The sequence below is a fragment of the Podarcis muralis genome, chromosome 10, assembly GCF_964188315.1.
Source record: "Podarcis muralis chromosome 10, rPodMur119.hap1.1, whole genome shotgun sequence".
In the NCBI taxonomy this organism is placed as follows: Eukaryota; Metazoa; Chordata; class Lepidosauria; order Squamata; family Lacertidae; genus Podarcis; species Podarcis muralis.
Window position 1 is genome coordinate 70,859,616 of NC_135664.1, and position 18,546 is coordinate 70,878,161.

The following is an 18,546-nucleotide window of genomic DNA, read 5'->3' on the forward strand; positions in this document are numbered from 1 at the left end:
GTATAATTAATGGACATCTAATACAGGAAGTTAAGCACTTCAATTATCTGGGAATCACATTCAAAAATAATATGAATTGGAATACACATATATGTGCTGCAATAGTTAAGGCCAAAGTGACAGCCCACCATATTAAATCCTATTTTTTTTCTCAAGTAGGAAACCGATTTACTCATAACTTGGGAAGACAGGCGAACTAATGCCAGCGTACTCAAAGAAGCAAAGATGTGGAAGCAATGATTCTTCAACATCAACTGCATTGGACTGGTCATGTTGTGTGGATGCCTGATGACCGTCTTCCAAAGCAACTCCTCTATTCCAAACTTAAAAATGGAAAGCGTAATGCTGGTGGTCAACAAAAGAGGTTCAAAGACTCTATCAAGGCAAATCTTTAAAAAAGTAGTATAAACACCAACAACGGGGAAACACTGGCCTGCGAGCGCTCCAGTTGGAGAACAGCCTTTGCCAAAGGTGTCATGGGCTTTGAAGACGCTCAAACTCAGGATGCAAAGGAGAAACGTGCTAAGAGGAAGGCACGCTTGGCAAATCCACACCTTGATCAACTCCTGCCCAGAAACCAATGTCCCAACCGTGGAAGGACGTGTGGATCCAGAATTGGCCTCCACAGTCACTTACGGACTCATTGTTAAAACCGTGTTTATGGAAGACTATCTTACTCGTCTACGAGTGATCGCCAAAGAAGACGACGACAGTGGTACTTCCCTTGATCGAGACACTATACTTCAGTTGAAACGACCCAGAATAGCGGTTTTGCTGCTGCATCACACTGTTGACTCATGTTCAGCTTGTGGTCCGCTAAGACCTCTTGATTCTTTTCACACACACTTCTGGCAAGCCAGGTGTGTCATCCCTCCCAATATCCTATATTTGTGCATCTGGTTATTCCTGCCCCAGTACAGAACCTGACATTCGTCCCTCAGTCCAGTGTACCTGAAGGAGCGTCTCCACCCCCATCATTCTGCCTGGATACTGAGGTCCAGCGCCAAGGGCCTTCTGGCGGTTCCCTTACTGAGAGAAGAGACTCATTGGACCGCACAAAGTCCAATGGGTGTTACTACCACTACATTAGGAATATAATCTCCTCAAGGCAGGAACCTCTCTCCTCTTCCCTTTATTTATGTCCTGCCCTTTAGCCAAAGAGTGGCTTACAAAAAAAATTTATGACATTCCCTTGTGCTCGTACTCCCCATCTAAGCCTAAATATTTAAATGCTAGGAGGTTACCCAAATAAAGCCCTGCAACTCTGCAGCATACAAATCCCACAATATTGGTAAACCACAAAACAAAATAAACGAGGAGCCACTTGGGATACTCTTGACAATCCAGAGGGATTAAAAAGAATCGGCTCTCTTCCATTTTATATAAACTTTCCTTTCCACAAGGGAGCAGGGAAGCGTCTCGCTTAGAAGTCAATATTCACACACCCAACGGCATAATGGATTTCTGTGGCGTGGAAACAAATCTCGTCTCTCTAGGATATACTCCAGTCTGCTGATTCCTTATTAATATTATCTGTCAATTCAATATGCCAAAGGGCTTTGTTCATACAAAAGATTCGTCGGCAGCATTATAAACCAAACTTGTTTATTGCAAAATACACATATTGCAAAATTTGGCCATAGAACAATGGTTTTTTATTACAAACTTTATTTATTTATTTAACAAAGATTTATTTATTTATCTAACAATGCTTTAATCGTATCTCAAGAGGAAGAAATACCTGCACACAGAGAAAACACAGAAGATGGAGAGCAAAAGAGATAAGGCTATAGGCGTGTATCAGATATTCTTACCAGTATGTGCAAAACTGCAGTCTGGACAGGATGAATTCAGACTTCAAGGGGGGGGGGTGGGAGGGCTCAGCCTGGCTGAATATTCCCTTGCAGATAGAAAGCTAGCATGCCAGGGGAAATCTGAAGGCATCTGAAGACTTGTGCATGCACACGAAAGCTCATACCAATAACAAACTTAGTTGGTCTCTAAGGTGCTAAGGGGACGCGGGTGGCACTGTGGGTTAAACCACAGAGCCTAGGACTTGCCGATCAAAAGGTCGGCGGTTCAAATCCCCGCGACAGGGTGAGCTCCCGTTGTTCGGTCCCTGCTCCTGCCAACCTAGCAGTTCGAAAGCACGTCAAAGTGCAAGTAGATAAAGAGGTACCACGCCAGCGGGAAGGTAAACGGCGTTTCTGTGTGCTGCTCTGGTTCGCCAGAAGCTGCTTAGTCATGCTGGCCACATGACCCGGAAGCTGTACGCCGGCTCCCTCGGCCAGTAAAGCGAGATGAGCGCTGCAACCCCAGAGTTGTCCGCAACTGGACCTAATGGTCAGGGGTCCCTTTACCTTTACCTAAGGTGCTACTGGAAGGAATTTTTTTATTTTGTTTCGATGCCAGGGGAAAGTGCGAGCCTCTCTCAAGGTGCCTAATTTTGCATGTGGAAAGTCTCTGTTTGGTTTGGGATGTCATGTGATCAGCGTGAGCCTCCGCCCACATTTTAAAGCCCAGTGTAGCACAGACACAGGTTGACCACCCCAGTAAGAACTAGCTCTCTGCAAAATGGTCCACCTCCTCAAATCTCCTCCTGCTGCTGCTACAGGCGATTGCAGAGACAAAGCAGAACAGCAGCCGCAGAGATAGTCCTTCAGACAAAAAAAAGATAGCAACCAAAATCAGTTTAGGGGAAAAAACGTAGGTTGGGTGGAATACAGATATATTTCTTTGGGGTTATTTTTTTTTTAAAAGAAGTCCCTGCAGACCACATGTCCACATTTAAATAGGAAGGAGGGTTTTTAAAAAGCGCACACACCCAATTTTTATCACTGCTCCTCTTGAACCTTCAAGCCCTACTATTAAGTGAGGAATGATCCAATGAGCCCATTTACTCGTAAGTATGGCCCATGGAGTTCAAATGAGGCTTGCTGCCCAATTAAGTTTGTGGGTCTGTATGCCACAACAGCTGTGAGAATATTACAAGTGAAGAATGGGAAGAAACAAGATTTACCAACTATCAAAGAATGGCAGATGAAGATGATGGACTATAATCAGGGGTCTGCAACCTTTAAGACAAAAAGAGCCACTTGGACCCATTTCCAAAGGGGGAAAAAACTGGGAGCCGCAAAACCATTGCGACATTTAAAACAAATATATCTCCGGAGCCGCGATCTGACAGTGGGTGGGAAGGTGACGACGGGACGGTGCGTGACTAACACACGCACCGCCCCCATGCGACGTCACAGCCAGTACAGCGCCCGCCACAGTGGGGAGTGTCGGGGCGCACAATGCGCCTCCTCCCCTCGCTAGTATCTGCCCCGGAGCCGCGGCAAAGGTGTAAAAGAGCCACATGCGGCTCCGGAGCCGCGGGTTGCAGACCCCTGGACTATATGGAACTTGCCGAACTGACTTGGAGACTTTGAGACCAGAGAGAAGAGATGGTAGAAGAAGATTGGAAGAAGTTTAAGGAATATTTGAAAATATATGTTAATATTTAAATCTTAGAATAGCTTTGGAAGTGGATATAGGATGTAGGGTTAGAAGTAGAAGATAGTGTACAGTGGTACCTCGGGTTACATACGCTTCAGGTTACATACGCTTCAGGTTACAGACTCCGCTATCCCAGAAATAGTGCTTCAGGTTAAGAACTTTGCTTCAGGATGAGAACAGAAATCGTGTTCCGGCAGCGTAGCAGCAGCAGGAGGCCCCATTAGCTAACGTGGTCTTCAGGTTAAGAACAGTTTCAGGTTAAGTACGGACCTCCGGAACGAATTAAGTATTTAACCTGAGGTACCACTGTATTTTAAAATAGTATTATTTGTAGGTGATAAAATGTGAAGATTTTTAATGGTAAAAGTAAGCGTGATTAAAAAAAAGGTTAAAAATTATGATATATGTAAACTGCTAAAGATGAGGTAAAGTGAAAATCAGATAGGGGGGACTTTGGGAAGCCCACCTAACAATGTTTAGAAAAAATAAAGATAAGAATTTGTTTGTATTGTTTGTATTTCTGTTTGTGTTTAGTTGTGTTATAAAATGAATAGAAAAAAGTTTCTGGGTCAGGATTGCAACCTTTCATGTTATTTATTCACATGCCGCTGCATGTATTGACACTTTCAAAAAGTATTCCCAAGGTGGCTTTGCGAAAGGAATAAAAATGTAAACGACATGCATACGCCTCGTCACTTGAAATAAACAAAGAGTTTTAATGCAGTTTATAGCAAAAGCTTAGCAAGCGGAAAGCAGGTGGCGAATCGACATCTGCAGGGCACCGTGGGCACCAGAATAGGCTACTGGCACACTCGGGAAAACCTTCTGCCGCGGGGCATGCAGACTTTTTGGCCCATGAACCTCTACACCCTGTGAGACCCCAGTCCCTACCAGTGCAAGAGGAGCAATAAATTGACCATTGTGCTAAAATTCTACCCACTTTCAAGCCATGCCATCCAGACCACAGGCCCAGTGGTATTTTAGGACCGAAAAACATTGGGGGCACAGAGGAGGCAAGGCAAGCTTTCCTCTCGCCCCCCAAAACACGGCAGAGATGTGCGACCACCCTCTGAATTGTGTTTCTGCAGACTGTGTCTCTCCACACCCCCCCCCCCCGGTTGCCTTTCTCGGATTCACGCCGACCCAGTTTTCCTAGGAGCAGGACAGCTCAACCTGTCCTAACAAAAAACTGCTTTCTTATCCGCCGTCTCCCGACGGAGCACGATCCCCGGCGAGGCCTCTCTCCCGTTCAAAAACGTTCGAAGAGGATGTTGATGGTCTCCGGGACCTCGGAGATTTCGTCGTCGCCGTCCGCGGCTTGGGCCGCACGAAAGCCGATGGTCGGCCATGTCAGGGTCAGTCGCTGCTGTACACAAGTGGCACAGAGGTAGCCGTCAGGCTCTTTGGTTCCGTCGCTCTGCCGGGAAAAGTCAGAGGGACTCATGTGAGTTTTGCGGGGCTCTGCGGAACAAAGTGTATACCTGAAGGAGCGTCTCCAACCCCATCGTTCTGCCCGGACACTGAGGTCCAACGCCGAGGGCCTTCTGGCGGTTCCCTCACTGCGAGAAGTCAAGTTACAGGGAACCAGGCAGAGGGCCTTTTCGGTAGTGGCACCCGCCCTGTGGAACGCCCTCCCACCAGATGTCAAAGAGAAAAACAACTACCAGACTTTTAGAAGACATCTGAAGGCAGCCCTGTTTAGGGAAGCGTTTAATGTTTGATGTATTACGGTATTTTAATATTTTGTTGGAAGCCGCCCAGAGTGGCAGAGGAAGCCCAGCCAGATGGGCGGGGTATAAATAAATTTATTATTATTATTATTATTATTATTATTATTATTATTATTATTATTATTAACCTGCTTCTGCGTCTGCAGAATGCATGTGAGGAAGAGAAGGGCAGAAGGTGGTGCCTGCTGGCTCTGCCCCTAACAGATTGAGGTTGAATCCTGACAAGACAGAAGTACTGTTTTGGGGGGACAGGAGGTGGACAGGTGTGGAGGACTCCCTGGTCCTGAATGGGGTAACTGTGCCCATGAAGGACCAGGTGCACAGCCTGGGAGTCATTCTGGACTCACAGCTGTCCATGGAGTCACAGGTCAATTCTGTGTCCAGGGCAGCTGTCTACCAGCTCCATCTGGTACACAGGATGAGACCCTCCCTGCCCTCAGACTGTCTCGCCAGAGTGGTGCATGCTATGGTTATCTCCTGTTTGGACTACTGCAATGCGCTCTACGTGGGGCTACCTTTGAAGGTGACCCAGAAATGATAACTAATCCAGAATGCGGCAGCTAGACTGGTGACCTGGAGTGGCAGCCGAGACCACATAACACCAGTCCTGAAAGACCTCCATTGGCTCCCAGTATGTTTCTGGGGACAATTCAAAGTGTTGGTGCTGGCCTTTAAAGCCCTTAAAGGGCCTGGGCCCAGTATACCCAAAGAAGCATCTCCACCCCCATCGCTCAGCCCAGACACTGAGGTCCAGCTCTGAGGGCCTTCTGGCAGTTCCCTCACTACAACAAATGAGGTTACAGGGAACCAGGCAGAGGGCCTTCTCGGTGGTGGCACCCACCCTATGGAATGCCCTCCCATCAGAGGCAACCCTGTATCAGGAATTTTTTTATGTCTGATGTTTTATTGTGTTTTTATAATTCTGTTGGGAGCCGCCCAGAATGGCTCGGAAAACCCAGCGAGATGGACAGGGTGTAAATATTAAAATTATTATTGATATCGAGCCAATTCCTGTTTCTAAGCGAATTGTGAAGCAAACAGGGCCATCAAGTGAGAGCCTATCCAAGCAACAGCCATCACGGGACAGAGGGACTTAACAGAGCAAAGCAAAACTCCAGAACAGGTAAATGGGTGGAACAAACTGTAGGACCAGTAAAACATTTTGCACTAGCAACACAGAGATCAAAATAGGATGGAGAGAAATTATATTCGTCTGCCCCAAGTGCCCAGTTCCATAAGAAGAGACACGTACGTAAACAAAAGGCATTTTCTTCATGGTTAGGACAGTGTCTTTGGAAATGACATTGTGGCAGCCCTGCCCAGAACACCGGATTTCTGCCTCCTTGCACACTTCACTAGTTAATACGGGCTGAAAATAGTGCTCCTGGAAAGGAAAAAAAAAGAAAAAATTTAGTGCAGACAGATGAGACAATTTTAAGCCAGGAGTAGGGGGCCAAATGTGGCCCTCCAGGTCTCTCCATCTGGCCCCCAGGACATTCCTCTGCCTCAGCCACAACCCTGCACCAGCCTTTAAGTATCCGTGCCTTCAAGTATTTATCTGCCAGGCTAAAATGTGTCTTTGAACTCCGATAATGCCTCCCGTTTGCCTAGAACTGGGTTTCCCAAACTGTTTATGGACTACAACTCCCATCATCCCTAGCTAGCAAGACCAGTGGTCAGGGATAATGGGAAGTGTAGTCCAAAAACAGCTGGAGACCCAAGTTTGGGAAACGCTGGCCTAGATGGAAGACAGAGAGGGATGTGTTTGTGTACACAAATGTAGAAGCTACTCTAGCTTGCAAAGGTGCACGATTTGCACCCGTTTGCCAGCTTTTGCCTCTGGTAGTGCACTGGTCCCATCACCTCCTGGCAAATAGAAGGGGAAGAAATGGAGGCAGTGAGAGATTTTACTTTCTTGGGCTCCATGATCACTGCAGATGGTGACAGCAGTCATGAAATTAAAAGATACCTGCTTCTTGGGAGAAAAGCAATGACGAACCTAGACAGCATCTTAAAAAGCAGAGACATCACCTTGCCAACAAAGGTCCGTATAGTTCGAGCTCTGGTTTTCCCAGTAGTGATGTATGGAAGTGAGAGCTGGACCATAAAGAAGACTGATCGCCAAAGAATGGATGCTTTTGAATGATGGTGCTGGAGGAGACTCTTGAGAGTCCCATGGACTGCAAGAAGATCAAACCGATCCATTCTGAAGGAAATCAGCCCTGATTGCTCACTGGAAGGACAGATTGTGAAACTGAGGCTCCAAGACTTTGGCCACCTCATGAGAAGAGAAGACTCCCTGGAAAAAACCCTGATGTTGGGAAAGATGGAGGGCACAAGGAGAAGGGGACAACAGAGGACGAGATGGTTGGATAGTGTTCTCAAACTACGAACATGAGTCTGACCCAACTGCGGGAGGCAGTGGAAGACAGGAGTGCCTGGCGTGCTCTGGTCCAGGGGGTCACGAAGAGGCGGACACGACTAAATGACAACAACAACAGTGCAAGGAGCACCTCCATTCAGCATCAGCTGGTGCCTGTTGGCCACTGCGAGAGCAGAATGCTGGACTGGGTGGGTCATCGCCCTGATCCAGCGGTACTTTTCTTTGGTCTTTATTTTTGTGATGCACTGGGAAATGATATACAATGAATTGAAAAAGATGTTCAAAGGATTGCAAATAGAGCAATATTGGACCTCTGAGAAGTAGAAGCATGCATATTACTCAGTGCTTGGTTTGGGCCCCTTTTGCATCAATTACTGCCTCAATGCGGCGTGGCATGGATGCTATCAGCCTGTGGCACTGCTGAGGTGTTATGGAGGATCAGGAAGCTTCAATAGCAGCCTTCAACTCTTCTGCATTGCTCAGTCTCATGTCTCTCATCTGTCTCTTGGCAATGCCCCATAGATTCTCTATGGGGTTCAGGCCAGTTGAGTTTGCTGGCCAAGCAAGCACAGTAATCCCATGGGCACTGAACCAGGTTTTGGTACTTTTCGCAGTGTGGGCAGGTGCCAAAGTCCTGCTTTGACACCAGATGTCAAAGAGAAGAAGAACTACCAGACTTTTAGAAGACATCTGAAGGCAGCCATCTTTAGGGAAGCTTTTCATGTTTAACAGACTACTGTATTTTAATACTTTGTTGGAAGCCGCCCAGAGTGGCTCGGGAAACCCAGCCAGATGGGCGGGGTATAAATAATAAATTATTATTATTATTATTATTATTATTATTATTATTATTATTATTATTATTAAACAGATGTTCTACGGCTGAGCAACAACCCTTCCTCAAACTCTTCCCAGCCAACTTACCCCAGCCAATGTTATAATCTGGGTCAGTAACTTCGGAACGATGAGGCGCCTCTTGGCGCGGGTGACGGCCACGTACAGCAAGTTCCATTCGTCCTCGGAGGTTGCATCTGGAACGGGACAAAGGCAAGAGGCAGACGGGAAATAAAAATAGTAGTAGTAGTAGTAATAATAATAATAATAATAATAATAATAATAATAATAATAAATTTTATTTATATGCCGCTGCGCAGCGATCCCTCTTGCTGTTCTGGCTTCTGGGATTCAGAATATTTTTTTTCTTGTTTTCCTCCTCCAAAAACTAGGTGCATCTTATGGTTGGGTGCGTCTTATAGAGCGAAAAATACGGTCACAATGCCTAGGCACTAGAAGAAGAAGAAGAGTTTGGATTTGATATCCCGCCTTTCGCTCCCCTTCAGGAGTCTCAAAGCGGCTAACATTCTCCTTTCCCTTCCTCCCCCACAACAAACACTCTGTGAGGTGAGTGAGGCTGAGAGACTTCAGAGAAGTGTGACTGGCCCAAGGTCACCCAGCAGCTGCATGTGGAGGAGCGGAGACGCGAACCCGGTTCACCAGATTACGAGCCTACCGCTCTTAACCACTACACCACACTGGCTCTCACTAGACTGGGCATTCAGCTAGACGAGAAATAAATCCCTATCTGCTGGGTGCATTCCTTGGGCTGGGGTGCTCCCTTGACAGATGTGAGGAAAGGTAACAGAACTGCGGGCTTTCTCGCTGGAAGAAAAGTAAGGGGAGGCATGGGGGGGTGTAGCCCAGCGTTATCCATTGCAGCTGAATGTTGAAATATTTTTGTAGTGATCAGATGGGATTGCTATGAGGAATTACAAAATATGCTTCAAGCCACTGTGTCCACGATGAAAGCATGGCGTTGACTGGGTTTGATTCACTGGCAATAATTTCTGATCAAATCCCACAAGCCTCTGCACCTCTGCAATTTGCTTTCTCTACGCCTGACAGGCACCTATAAGCATTCTAAACACAGACTGGTTGTTCATCAGGCATCCTGGGTCATAAGGATAGTAGGTAGCTTCTTTGGTGTAGCTATTGATAGTTTTGTTAATCTTAGGGCCCGGAAGAGAGTTCAGGAAGAGATTTATGACCTCTGGGTTTGCTGAATGCGTTCCTCTAGTCCTGTTTTATTTACTCTCAGATACGTATGCATGTTCAAAGTAGTCTTTGTAGTTAAAAGAATTTCTTCTGATCTGACTTTGTCCCACGTGGGGTTTTTTGAAATGCTCAGAGGAAACCTGATTGGTTCTTACGAACACTGTGTAAAAAGTTCTTTTGTGAATAAAATGACCTGGACTGAGGGGTAAGGTAAAGGTAAAGGGACCCCCGACCATTAGGTCCAGTCGTGGCCGACTCTGAGGTTGCGGCGCTCATCTCGCTTTATTGGCCGAGGGAGCAAGCATACAGCTTCCAGGTCATGTGGCCAGCATGACTAAGCCGTTTCTGGCGAACCAGAGCAGAGCACGGAAACGCTGTTTACCTTCCTGCTGGAGCGGTACCTATTTATCTACTTGCACTGGTGTGCTTTGGAACTGTTAGGTTGGCAGGAGCAGGGACTGAGCAACGGGAGCTCACCCCGTAGTGGGGATTCGAACTGCTGACCTTCTGATCGGCAAGTCCTAGGGTCTGTGGTTTAACCGACAGCGCCACCCACGTCCCTTGGACCGAGGGGTAGAGAGGAATTATTATTGGCACCTCCTCCCAGAGTCTTGCTGGTCAAGCCATGTGTGTATTCTATTAATCAGGGTCCAATCTTTCCTTGCTTTGGGAACGCTACATTTTAAACAGCAGCGCTAAAATAAAATGGAGGAGAGGAGGTCAAGTCCTGCTTGGCAGGGGGTTGGACTCGATGGCCCTTGTGGTCTCTTCCAACTCTATGATTCTATGAAGTCTTCCTTACTGGTGCGTAAAATGGGTATCCTCTCGTAGGCTTGCTGCATGACAGTTAAGCTGATGCTGCTCGTGAAGTCGTCGGCCACTTGGACAGTGTCAAATTCCAAGCCTTTGGCCTTATGGACGGTCCCCAAGACATGATCTGAAGGAGGCAAAGTGAAAAATCAACATGTTGGGCTTGTGAGAGTAACAAAGAAAATCCCCTGTGTTGCAAAAGCAGAAAAAACTTTAAACAATAACAGGCAACACGTGGCTAATAATGTTCTAACAGAATACCGTATTTTTCGCTCTATAGGACGCACCGGACCATAGGAGGGGGAGAACAGGAAAAAAAAAATTCTACCCCTCTCTGCTCAGCGCCCCTTCAGCGAAGTGGCAGGCAAAACGGAGCCCCTTCCATTTCTCCTCCCACTTCGCTGAAGGGGCGCTGCGCAGCTCTCCCTCTCTGCTGAAGCCAGGAGAGTCTTGCTCTCCCGGCTTCAGCAAAAGGAACCCGAAACCTTCGGAGCGCAGTGCGAGTTCCCGCTGCGCTCCGAAGGCTTTAGGTGGCTATCCCTGAAGCCTGGAGAGCGAGAGGGGTCGATGCGCACCAACCCCTCTCGCTCTCCAGGCTTCAGCGATAGCAACGTGAAGACTCCGGAGTGCGGAGGGAGCGCTCCCTCTGCGCTTCAGAGGCTTCGCGTTGCTATCGCTGAAGCCAAGGAGCCTGCATTCGCTCCATAGGACGCACACGCATTTCCCCTTAATTTTTGGAGGGGAAAAAGTGCGTCCTATAGAGCGAAAAATACGGTATATGTAACATGTACTATTTCACAGTTCTTAGACAGAAAATATATGACAGAGATACAAATGATAAAATAAATCAATATCGTAGGAACAAAATGAGAGAAGGTGGTCAATCAATATCACAGAGGCAAGCAAGCCTTTCAACAATCCCAATCCTGAAATCGTGCGGTAATAGAAGCTCCAAGCGTAGCAGTTCTTAAACAGAAAGTATGGAATAGAATCACAGAAAATGAAAGTCCATCACTGTTGCATGAACAAAATTAGACAATATAAGTCCATCAGTGTCAAAGAGGCAAACAAGCCTTTTGACAGTCACAATCCTGTAACCGTGAGATAATGGATGATCCAAAATGTGAGAGGGCAGTTCGAGTACAGTGCAACTGCATCTTATTTGTTGTTGTTTTTCCCCAAAACATTTTATTGGTTTTCACAATATTAAAGGTAAAGGTAAAGGTACCCCTGCCCGTACGGGCCAGTCTTGACAGACTCTAGGGTTGTGCGCCCATCTCACTCAAGAGGCCGGGGGCCAGCGCTGTCCGCAGACACTTCTGGGTCACGTGGCCAGTGTGACATCGCTGCTCTGGCGAGCCAGAGCCGCACACGGAAACGCTGTTTACCTTCCCGCCAGTAAGCTGTCCCTATTTATCTACTTGCACCCGGGGGTGCTTTCGAACTGCTAGGTTGGCAGGCGCTGGGACCGAACAACGGGAGCGCACCCCGCCACGGGGATTCGAACCGCCGACCTTTCGATCAGCAAGTCCTAGGCGCTGAGGCTTTTACCCACAGCGCCACCCGCGTCCCTTTCACAATATTATAAACAAACAAACAAACAAACACACAAGACAAACAAACAAAACAAACATAAATCATAGCCTTATTATAAATTACAGTTATTAACTTTGTTAAGTGACTTCCTCGCTTCCCCTTGGTTGAATTTCATTGCGTGTCCTTTTAACGGTTTTCCAAATCCCAATTTTTATGAAATTTAACTTAAACATTAACACCCTTAAATCTTCACCTTACAGAATTTAACATATTAACTCATCACTTAACATAAATAAAATCCTAAGCCCATTAAGTTGGCATCTTATTTTGGGGGGGGGGGGGTCGGTTCCAAGGGTGAAAATTGGGTATACCCAAACCCTTGGAGCCGCCCCCGTGGCTAGTGGGTGAGGGAGGGGAGAGAGAGAAAATTCCCAGTACTCCCAGAACCTGCGAACCGAGAGGGCCTTGCCCCCGAGGCAAGGCAGAGCGCATAAAAGTGGACCTGGCACAAAAAGAGCTTTTAGGCTCTCCACCTTGCTTGAATTTTGTGGGATAACCAGCCTCATATAATATGGTTACCAGATTCTTTTCAATGAATCCGGGGATTTTATTTTATTTTAATTTATTTATTTTTTGAAGCTGAGTAGCGACAGGGAGTCAGTAGTGGGGATGGTGAGGCAAAAGACCCTGGGCCCAAGCACACATGCATATTGTATAAAGGTGCAAAGCCCTTCTTTCGCACCCTGTGAAACATAAATGTGCAGTTTTTTAAAAACCGGGCAACGGCACAATGCCCACCCGTGACTCCTGAGTCTCCTCCAGTCTCCTTCCCCCTTTGTTTTGACAGATCGGGGGAGGCTCGGGAGTCGCGGGCGGGCGGCTGTTGCCCAGGAGGGGCGCAAGGAGCGCGGTTTCTCTGCCAGGCAAGGTGCAAAGCCCTTCTTTCGCACCCTGTGAAACATAAATGTGCAGAGGTTTTTAAAAAACTGGGCAACGGCCGGCCACAACTTCTGAGCCACCCCCCCCCCCCATCAGTCAAAACAAAGGGGGAAGGGGGCAGGAGATCTGTACCGGACAATGGCCGCCTGCCCACAGCTCCCGAGCCTCCCCCGATCTGTCAAAACAAAGGGGGAAGGGGGCAGGGGAGGCTTCGGAGTCATGGGCAGGCGGCGCGCCGTTGCCCAGTTTTTTTTAAAAAAACTGCGCATTTATGTTTCACAGGGTGTAAAAGAAGGGCTTTGCACCTTGCCTGGCAGAGAAACCGTGTGCCTTGCGCCCCCCTGGGCAATGGCCGCCCGCCCACAACTCCCAAGCCTCCCCATCAGTCAAAAGGGGGAAGGGGGCACGAGATCTATACCGCCGGATGTCCCCAGTTCCCCTTTGGCAGTGGCAGTGGCAGCAGCAGTCATCAGCCCGGAGCCAGCCAGAGCCAACTGCGCTACCGAGCTGGCTCCGGGCTGCTGAGGCTGCCGCTGCCATGTTTGCCGGGGACAGATGTGCAAATCTGGGGACATTCCGGGGACGGAATTTGTCCAGGGACAGACAAATGTCCCCGGGAACCAGGGACATCCAGTAACCCTATTATATAACCAACAGGCTTAAGTCTAATTAATGCACAAAGGGGTTAAGACCACAGAGTAAGCTGTCCTGCCGGGCCTAGCTAGGTCACTACTCCCCCACACTTTAGGAGGAAGGGTTATGCAACCTTTATTCTTCGCATTTCTCCATATGAACTCTACCAGTAAGGAGGGGCAAGCTGGATGCTCCGAGCTTCGATCACGTGGTTCAAGCAAGCCATCATTGTGCTTCCATACAAATAATTTAGAAACCTTCACCACACTTTGGAACCTACGTCTTACTGCCTGTGTTTTCTTACTGCCGTATGGAAAAGCACACGAATCTGAACTTGGAAGAGTTTGTAAGTAAACCATTTTTAACTTACCAAACGTGTGGTCTCTTTTTATGCTACAGGAAGTAGGAACTTTGAAAGTAACTTAGAAGGGGATATTTTAAAGGTCGAATAGCCTATATTTCCATGCTTCGCTTTGCTGCAAAAGTGATTTTAAATATCTGCTGCGATTTTAAATCTCTGCTGGGGTTCTCTTGCCAAAGAGTACTTGCCCCAAACCTTAGCATCTAAGGAATTCTTTTTTAAGAGACTGCATCTTTTCCCCTGTAACCAAAACCAAAAACCAAAACAGATTTGACTCCCGCAGTTTCAACCGGCCTGCCATCAAGTGTTGGTGCTGACCTTTAAAGCCCTAAACGGCCTCGGTCCAGTATACCTGAAGGAGCGTCTCCACCTCCATAGTTCTGCCAGGACACTGAGGTCCAGCGCCGAGGGCCTTCTGGCAGTTCCCTCCCTGCTAGAAGCCAAGTTACAGGGAACCAGGCAGAGGGCCTTCTCGGTGGTGGCACCTGCCCTGTGGAACGTCCTCCCACCAGATGTCAAAGAAAACAACAACTATCTGACTTTTAGAAGACGTCTGAAGGCAGCCCTGTTTAGGGAAGCTTTTAATGTTTAATAGGTTATTGTATTTTAGTGTTTTGTTGGAAGCCGCAAAGAATGGCTGGGGAAACTCAGCTAGATGGGTGGGGGATAAATAATAAATTATTATTATTATTATTATTATTATTATTATTATTATCATTATTTAAGCTACAGTGGTACCTTGGGTTACATACGCTTCAGGTTACAGACTCCACTAACCCAGAAATAGTGCTTCAGGTTAAGAACTTTGCTTCAGGATAAGAACAGAAATCACATGGCGGCGGCAGCGGGAGGCCCCATTAGCTAAAGTGGTGCTTCAGGTTAAGAACAGTTTCAGGTTAAGTACGGACCTCTGGGACGAATTAAGTACTTAACCTGAGGTACCACTGTAATAATAATCAGTCCTTGAGAAAACATGTCAAGTTTTGTTTCCTCTTCTGGCCTCGGAAGCAAAGAAGTTGCCTTGCGCTCCTCTTACCTGCGATCTGCGGAATGGGCACATGGCACTGTGATATTCTTTCCACCAGCTCCGGGATGCGGTCATTGTATTTCTCCACAATGGCAATCTTCATCTCCAGCTGCTTATCTTCGGACTTCGCTGCGTAGTCCTTGAGGCCCGCAAAGCCCTTATCGACCCACTTTTTGATAAAGGGGTCCGTCACCTCCAGTTTCACTGGGAACACACAAGCAGGGACAAAATGATGCAGAGAAGGCAAGGCTGCCAAGGAAAACGGGGAGTTCCTCCTTCTTTCCAGCTACCTTGAAGGAGGAAGAGACAACTGGCCGGCTGGTGGGCAGTTCACACGTAAATCAACCGATCAACTCTGCTAGCGAGTTCTTCTGCCTAAACTAGCAAATCCATTAATCATGCCTTGCACCTTTCGCTCGGCCCATCTGCACGGATCCCAGTCCACACATCGCTCAGTCCTGGATCTGCTCCCATCTCACCTCTGAACCTAAGCCCATCACAATTAAAATTCCCCATCTTGTCTGCATTACCATTAGATTCTGGACCTCCTTATCAGGAGTTTCCTGACCCGGTGGCCTGGTTCGCACATGATGGCAAGCCACGGTTTGTTTAACCACCCATGCATTAACCGTAAGTTGTCCCACAGGTGATCCAACAAGCGGCTTGCTTCTTCAAAGTTTGGTTTGTTTTCCAGCAGCGGGTGAGCGTCTGGGTAGAGTCATCACGCAAGCCCTGGCTAAGGGTGTCGAGTTCACACGTAACACCAAGCCATTGTTAAAGCAAGCCGAAGTTTGCGAGCCCACAAGCCGCAGCTTCGTATAACGGTTTGTTGAGAGGAAACAAACCACAGTCAAGCAGGGTTCACACATAACACTAAGCTATTGTTTAATAAACCATGGCTTTGCGTTATGTGTGATTTGAATTAGGTGGCGCAAGTGGGGCTTGTAACAAAATGCTACGGTTTGAGACGCTTCCGTTCAGTGTTCGACAGTCAGCAAGCTGTGTCCACTTCCTTCCACTCCATTCCCAAACCCCTTTACTTTTCCATTCTCTCTCCTCAACAGCTTTCTGCAATCGCCAAACAGTCTTCATTGGGGTTATTGTAGCTTTTGATTGGATTTGATTCTGGTGCTTCTGCAGACCCTGGGGCTCTCCCACAAACGCCTTGATACAGTCGGACCTTGGAAGTCGAACGGAATCCATTCCGGAAATCCGTTTGACTTCCAAAACGTTCAAAAACCAAATCGCGGCTTCTGTTTGGCTGCAGGAAGCTCCTGCAGCCAATCGGAAGCCCCGTCAGACGTTCAGGTTCCAAAAAGACGTTCGCAAACCGGAACAATCATTTCCGGGTTTGCGGCTTTCGGGAGCCAAAACGTATGAGTTCCAGGGTGTTCGACAACGAAGGTACGGCTGTACTTCCCTCTCATTTCCCAATGGCCCCATTTTGGCCACAGTCCTGTTGGCACTCGCCAGCCGAGTCTGCCATTATGAGCAGAAAATGCTCCACAACTTCAAAATCCTGGAATGGTTTTGGAAGACCGTAAACGGCCCAGTTTTCCCCAGTTGAGGCAGAGACCCAGAAACAAAGCCCCAGGAGTGTTTACACTAGCCAAAGTACTTACATTCAGGATGGAGGAGCTTCCATATGTCATGGATCTTCTCAAGGCCAAAGGCTTTAAGCCCCTAACAAAAATAAAAGGAGGGTGAATTGCACATAAGACTCTGGGAGCGGACAGGACGTTGGACTTGGAGGGACCTTGCCAACAAAGGTCCATATAGTTCAAGCTATGGTTTTCCCAGTAGTGATGTATGGAAGTGAGAGCTGGACCATAAAGAAGGCTGATCGCCGAAGAATGGATGCTTTCGAATTCTGGTGCTGGAGGAGACTCTTGAGAGTGCCATGGACTGCAAGAAGATCAAACCTATCCATTCTTAAGGAAATCAGCCCTGAGTGCTAACTTGAAGGACAGATCCTGAAGCTGAGGCTCCAAGACTTTGGCCACCTCATGAGAAGAGAAAACTCCCTGGAAAAGACCCTGATGTTGGGAAAGATGGAGGGCACAAGGAGAAGGGGACGACAGAGGACGAGATGGTTGGACACTGTTCTTGAAGCTACCAATATGAGTTTGACCAAACTGCGGGAGGCAGTGGAAGACAGGAGGGCCTGGCGTGCTCTGGTCCAGGGGGTCACGAAGAGTCGGACATGACTAAATGACTAAACAACAACAACAGCTGTTTCTTTCTTCTTGGGCTAGTTTTCTGGCTGTTAGGGTGAACTTGTTGTTGCTGTTGTTACTATTATTATTAACATTAATATGAACGTTATTGATGTCAGGCACCAAGCCCATTGTCAGACCAATTCTGCATTACAAAAGATGTCTGCAAACATGACATGGAGGACGAAGGGGTCACGAAGAGTCAGACACGACTAAACGACCAAACCACAACAAGGCCCCTAGATCCCATTTGAACTGAATGTTGAGTGGGCGGTTCAAGAACAGCCCTGGCACATTAAAAATGTGATGTCTGCACTCACCCCTGAAATCCAGGGCTCCAAGCAAAACCCCATAACTTTTACTTCCTCCTTCCCACCACCCAACCCTGTGTATAGCTAGTTCCATACCCCAAGGATGTGTATTCTATCCGGTGGTTCTCCATTCGTAAGTTTCACAGCATCCTCAAAGACGGTTTGGTTGCACCGAGACAAGCGAGTTACTTTCCCCGTCACATCAGTCCCGGTGATATCACCTGCCAAAAAGCGAAGCAAAGTATCTGTCGCAGACCGAGCTGAGAAAATCAGCGCTTCCCAGGGTGGATAAAAAACAATGATTCCCCCCCCCCCCGAATATATATATATTTAAAATGGATTTTTTAAAATTTAAATCAGATTTTTTAAAATTTAAATTGGATTTTTAAAATAAAATGCTTTTGGAGGAAAAAAACCTTTCTAAATATAGTTTTCTATTTAAGTTATAGTCCAAAGGCTATTTATCAGGAAACAAAGATTTTTTTTAAAGGTTTTCATGTGTGCTGAAACTCAGTATGTTTGTTTTTTTATCGGCTATTTTAAAATGAGGCTGCATTTTAAATTGCATTTTAACCTGTATTTTAAATTGTGTGTGTGTTGTTGTTGTTTTTCCCCCTTTCATTTCCCCCCATTATGTTTTTACTGTTATTGTATTGGTGTTACCCGCCCTGAGCCCAATTTTGGCTGGGGAGGCCGGGGTATAAATAAGATTTATTATTATTATCAATAAAAAAAATTAACCACATCCGTTAACGAACATGGATACATATGCCACAATGTTATTGTTTTAGTTAAATAAATTGTTTTAATTATTATTAAGGAAATGATTATTTTTCTCCTTCCAATAAAGTACAGTGGAAAAGTTGTCCAAATATAAACGGTTAACTTATTAAACTTCACAATAATTTCATAATTATCTATCTATTTCTAATAGTGTAACCAAATCAGTAATTTCTGATATAACTGTAAAAACTACTCTGAAAATTTCCAAAAACCAAACCTTCTTCACCTGGTTGTAAATATTAAGATTATACCAGCAGGAATGTCTTT

General features: G+C 46.8%; 1 protein-coding gene across 1 annotated transcript in view; it reads right to left on the reverse strand.

Annotated features, from left to right (window-relative positions):
• Positions 1-1,588: 1,588 nt before the first annotated feature.
• Positions 1,589-18,546, reverse strand: part of FBH1 (F-box DNA helicase 1) — a 43,794-nt gene continuing 26,836 nt past the window's right edge. The window contains 8 exon segments of the mRNA XM_028745948.2: positions 1,589-4,752; positions 4,754-4,915; positions 6,481-6,612; positions 8,536-8,642; positions 10,466-10,600; positions 14,979-15,173; positions 16,592-16,652; positions 17,593-17,717. Of these exon segments, the coding sequence (XP_028601781.2) occupies positions 4,696-4,752; positions 4,754-4,915; positions 6,481-6,612; positions 8,536-8,642; positions 10,466-10,600; positions 14,979-15,173; positions 16,592-16,652; positions 17,593-17,717 (974 nt within the window). The 3' untranslated portion in view covers positions 1,589-4,695.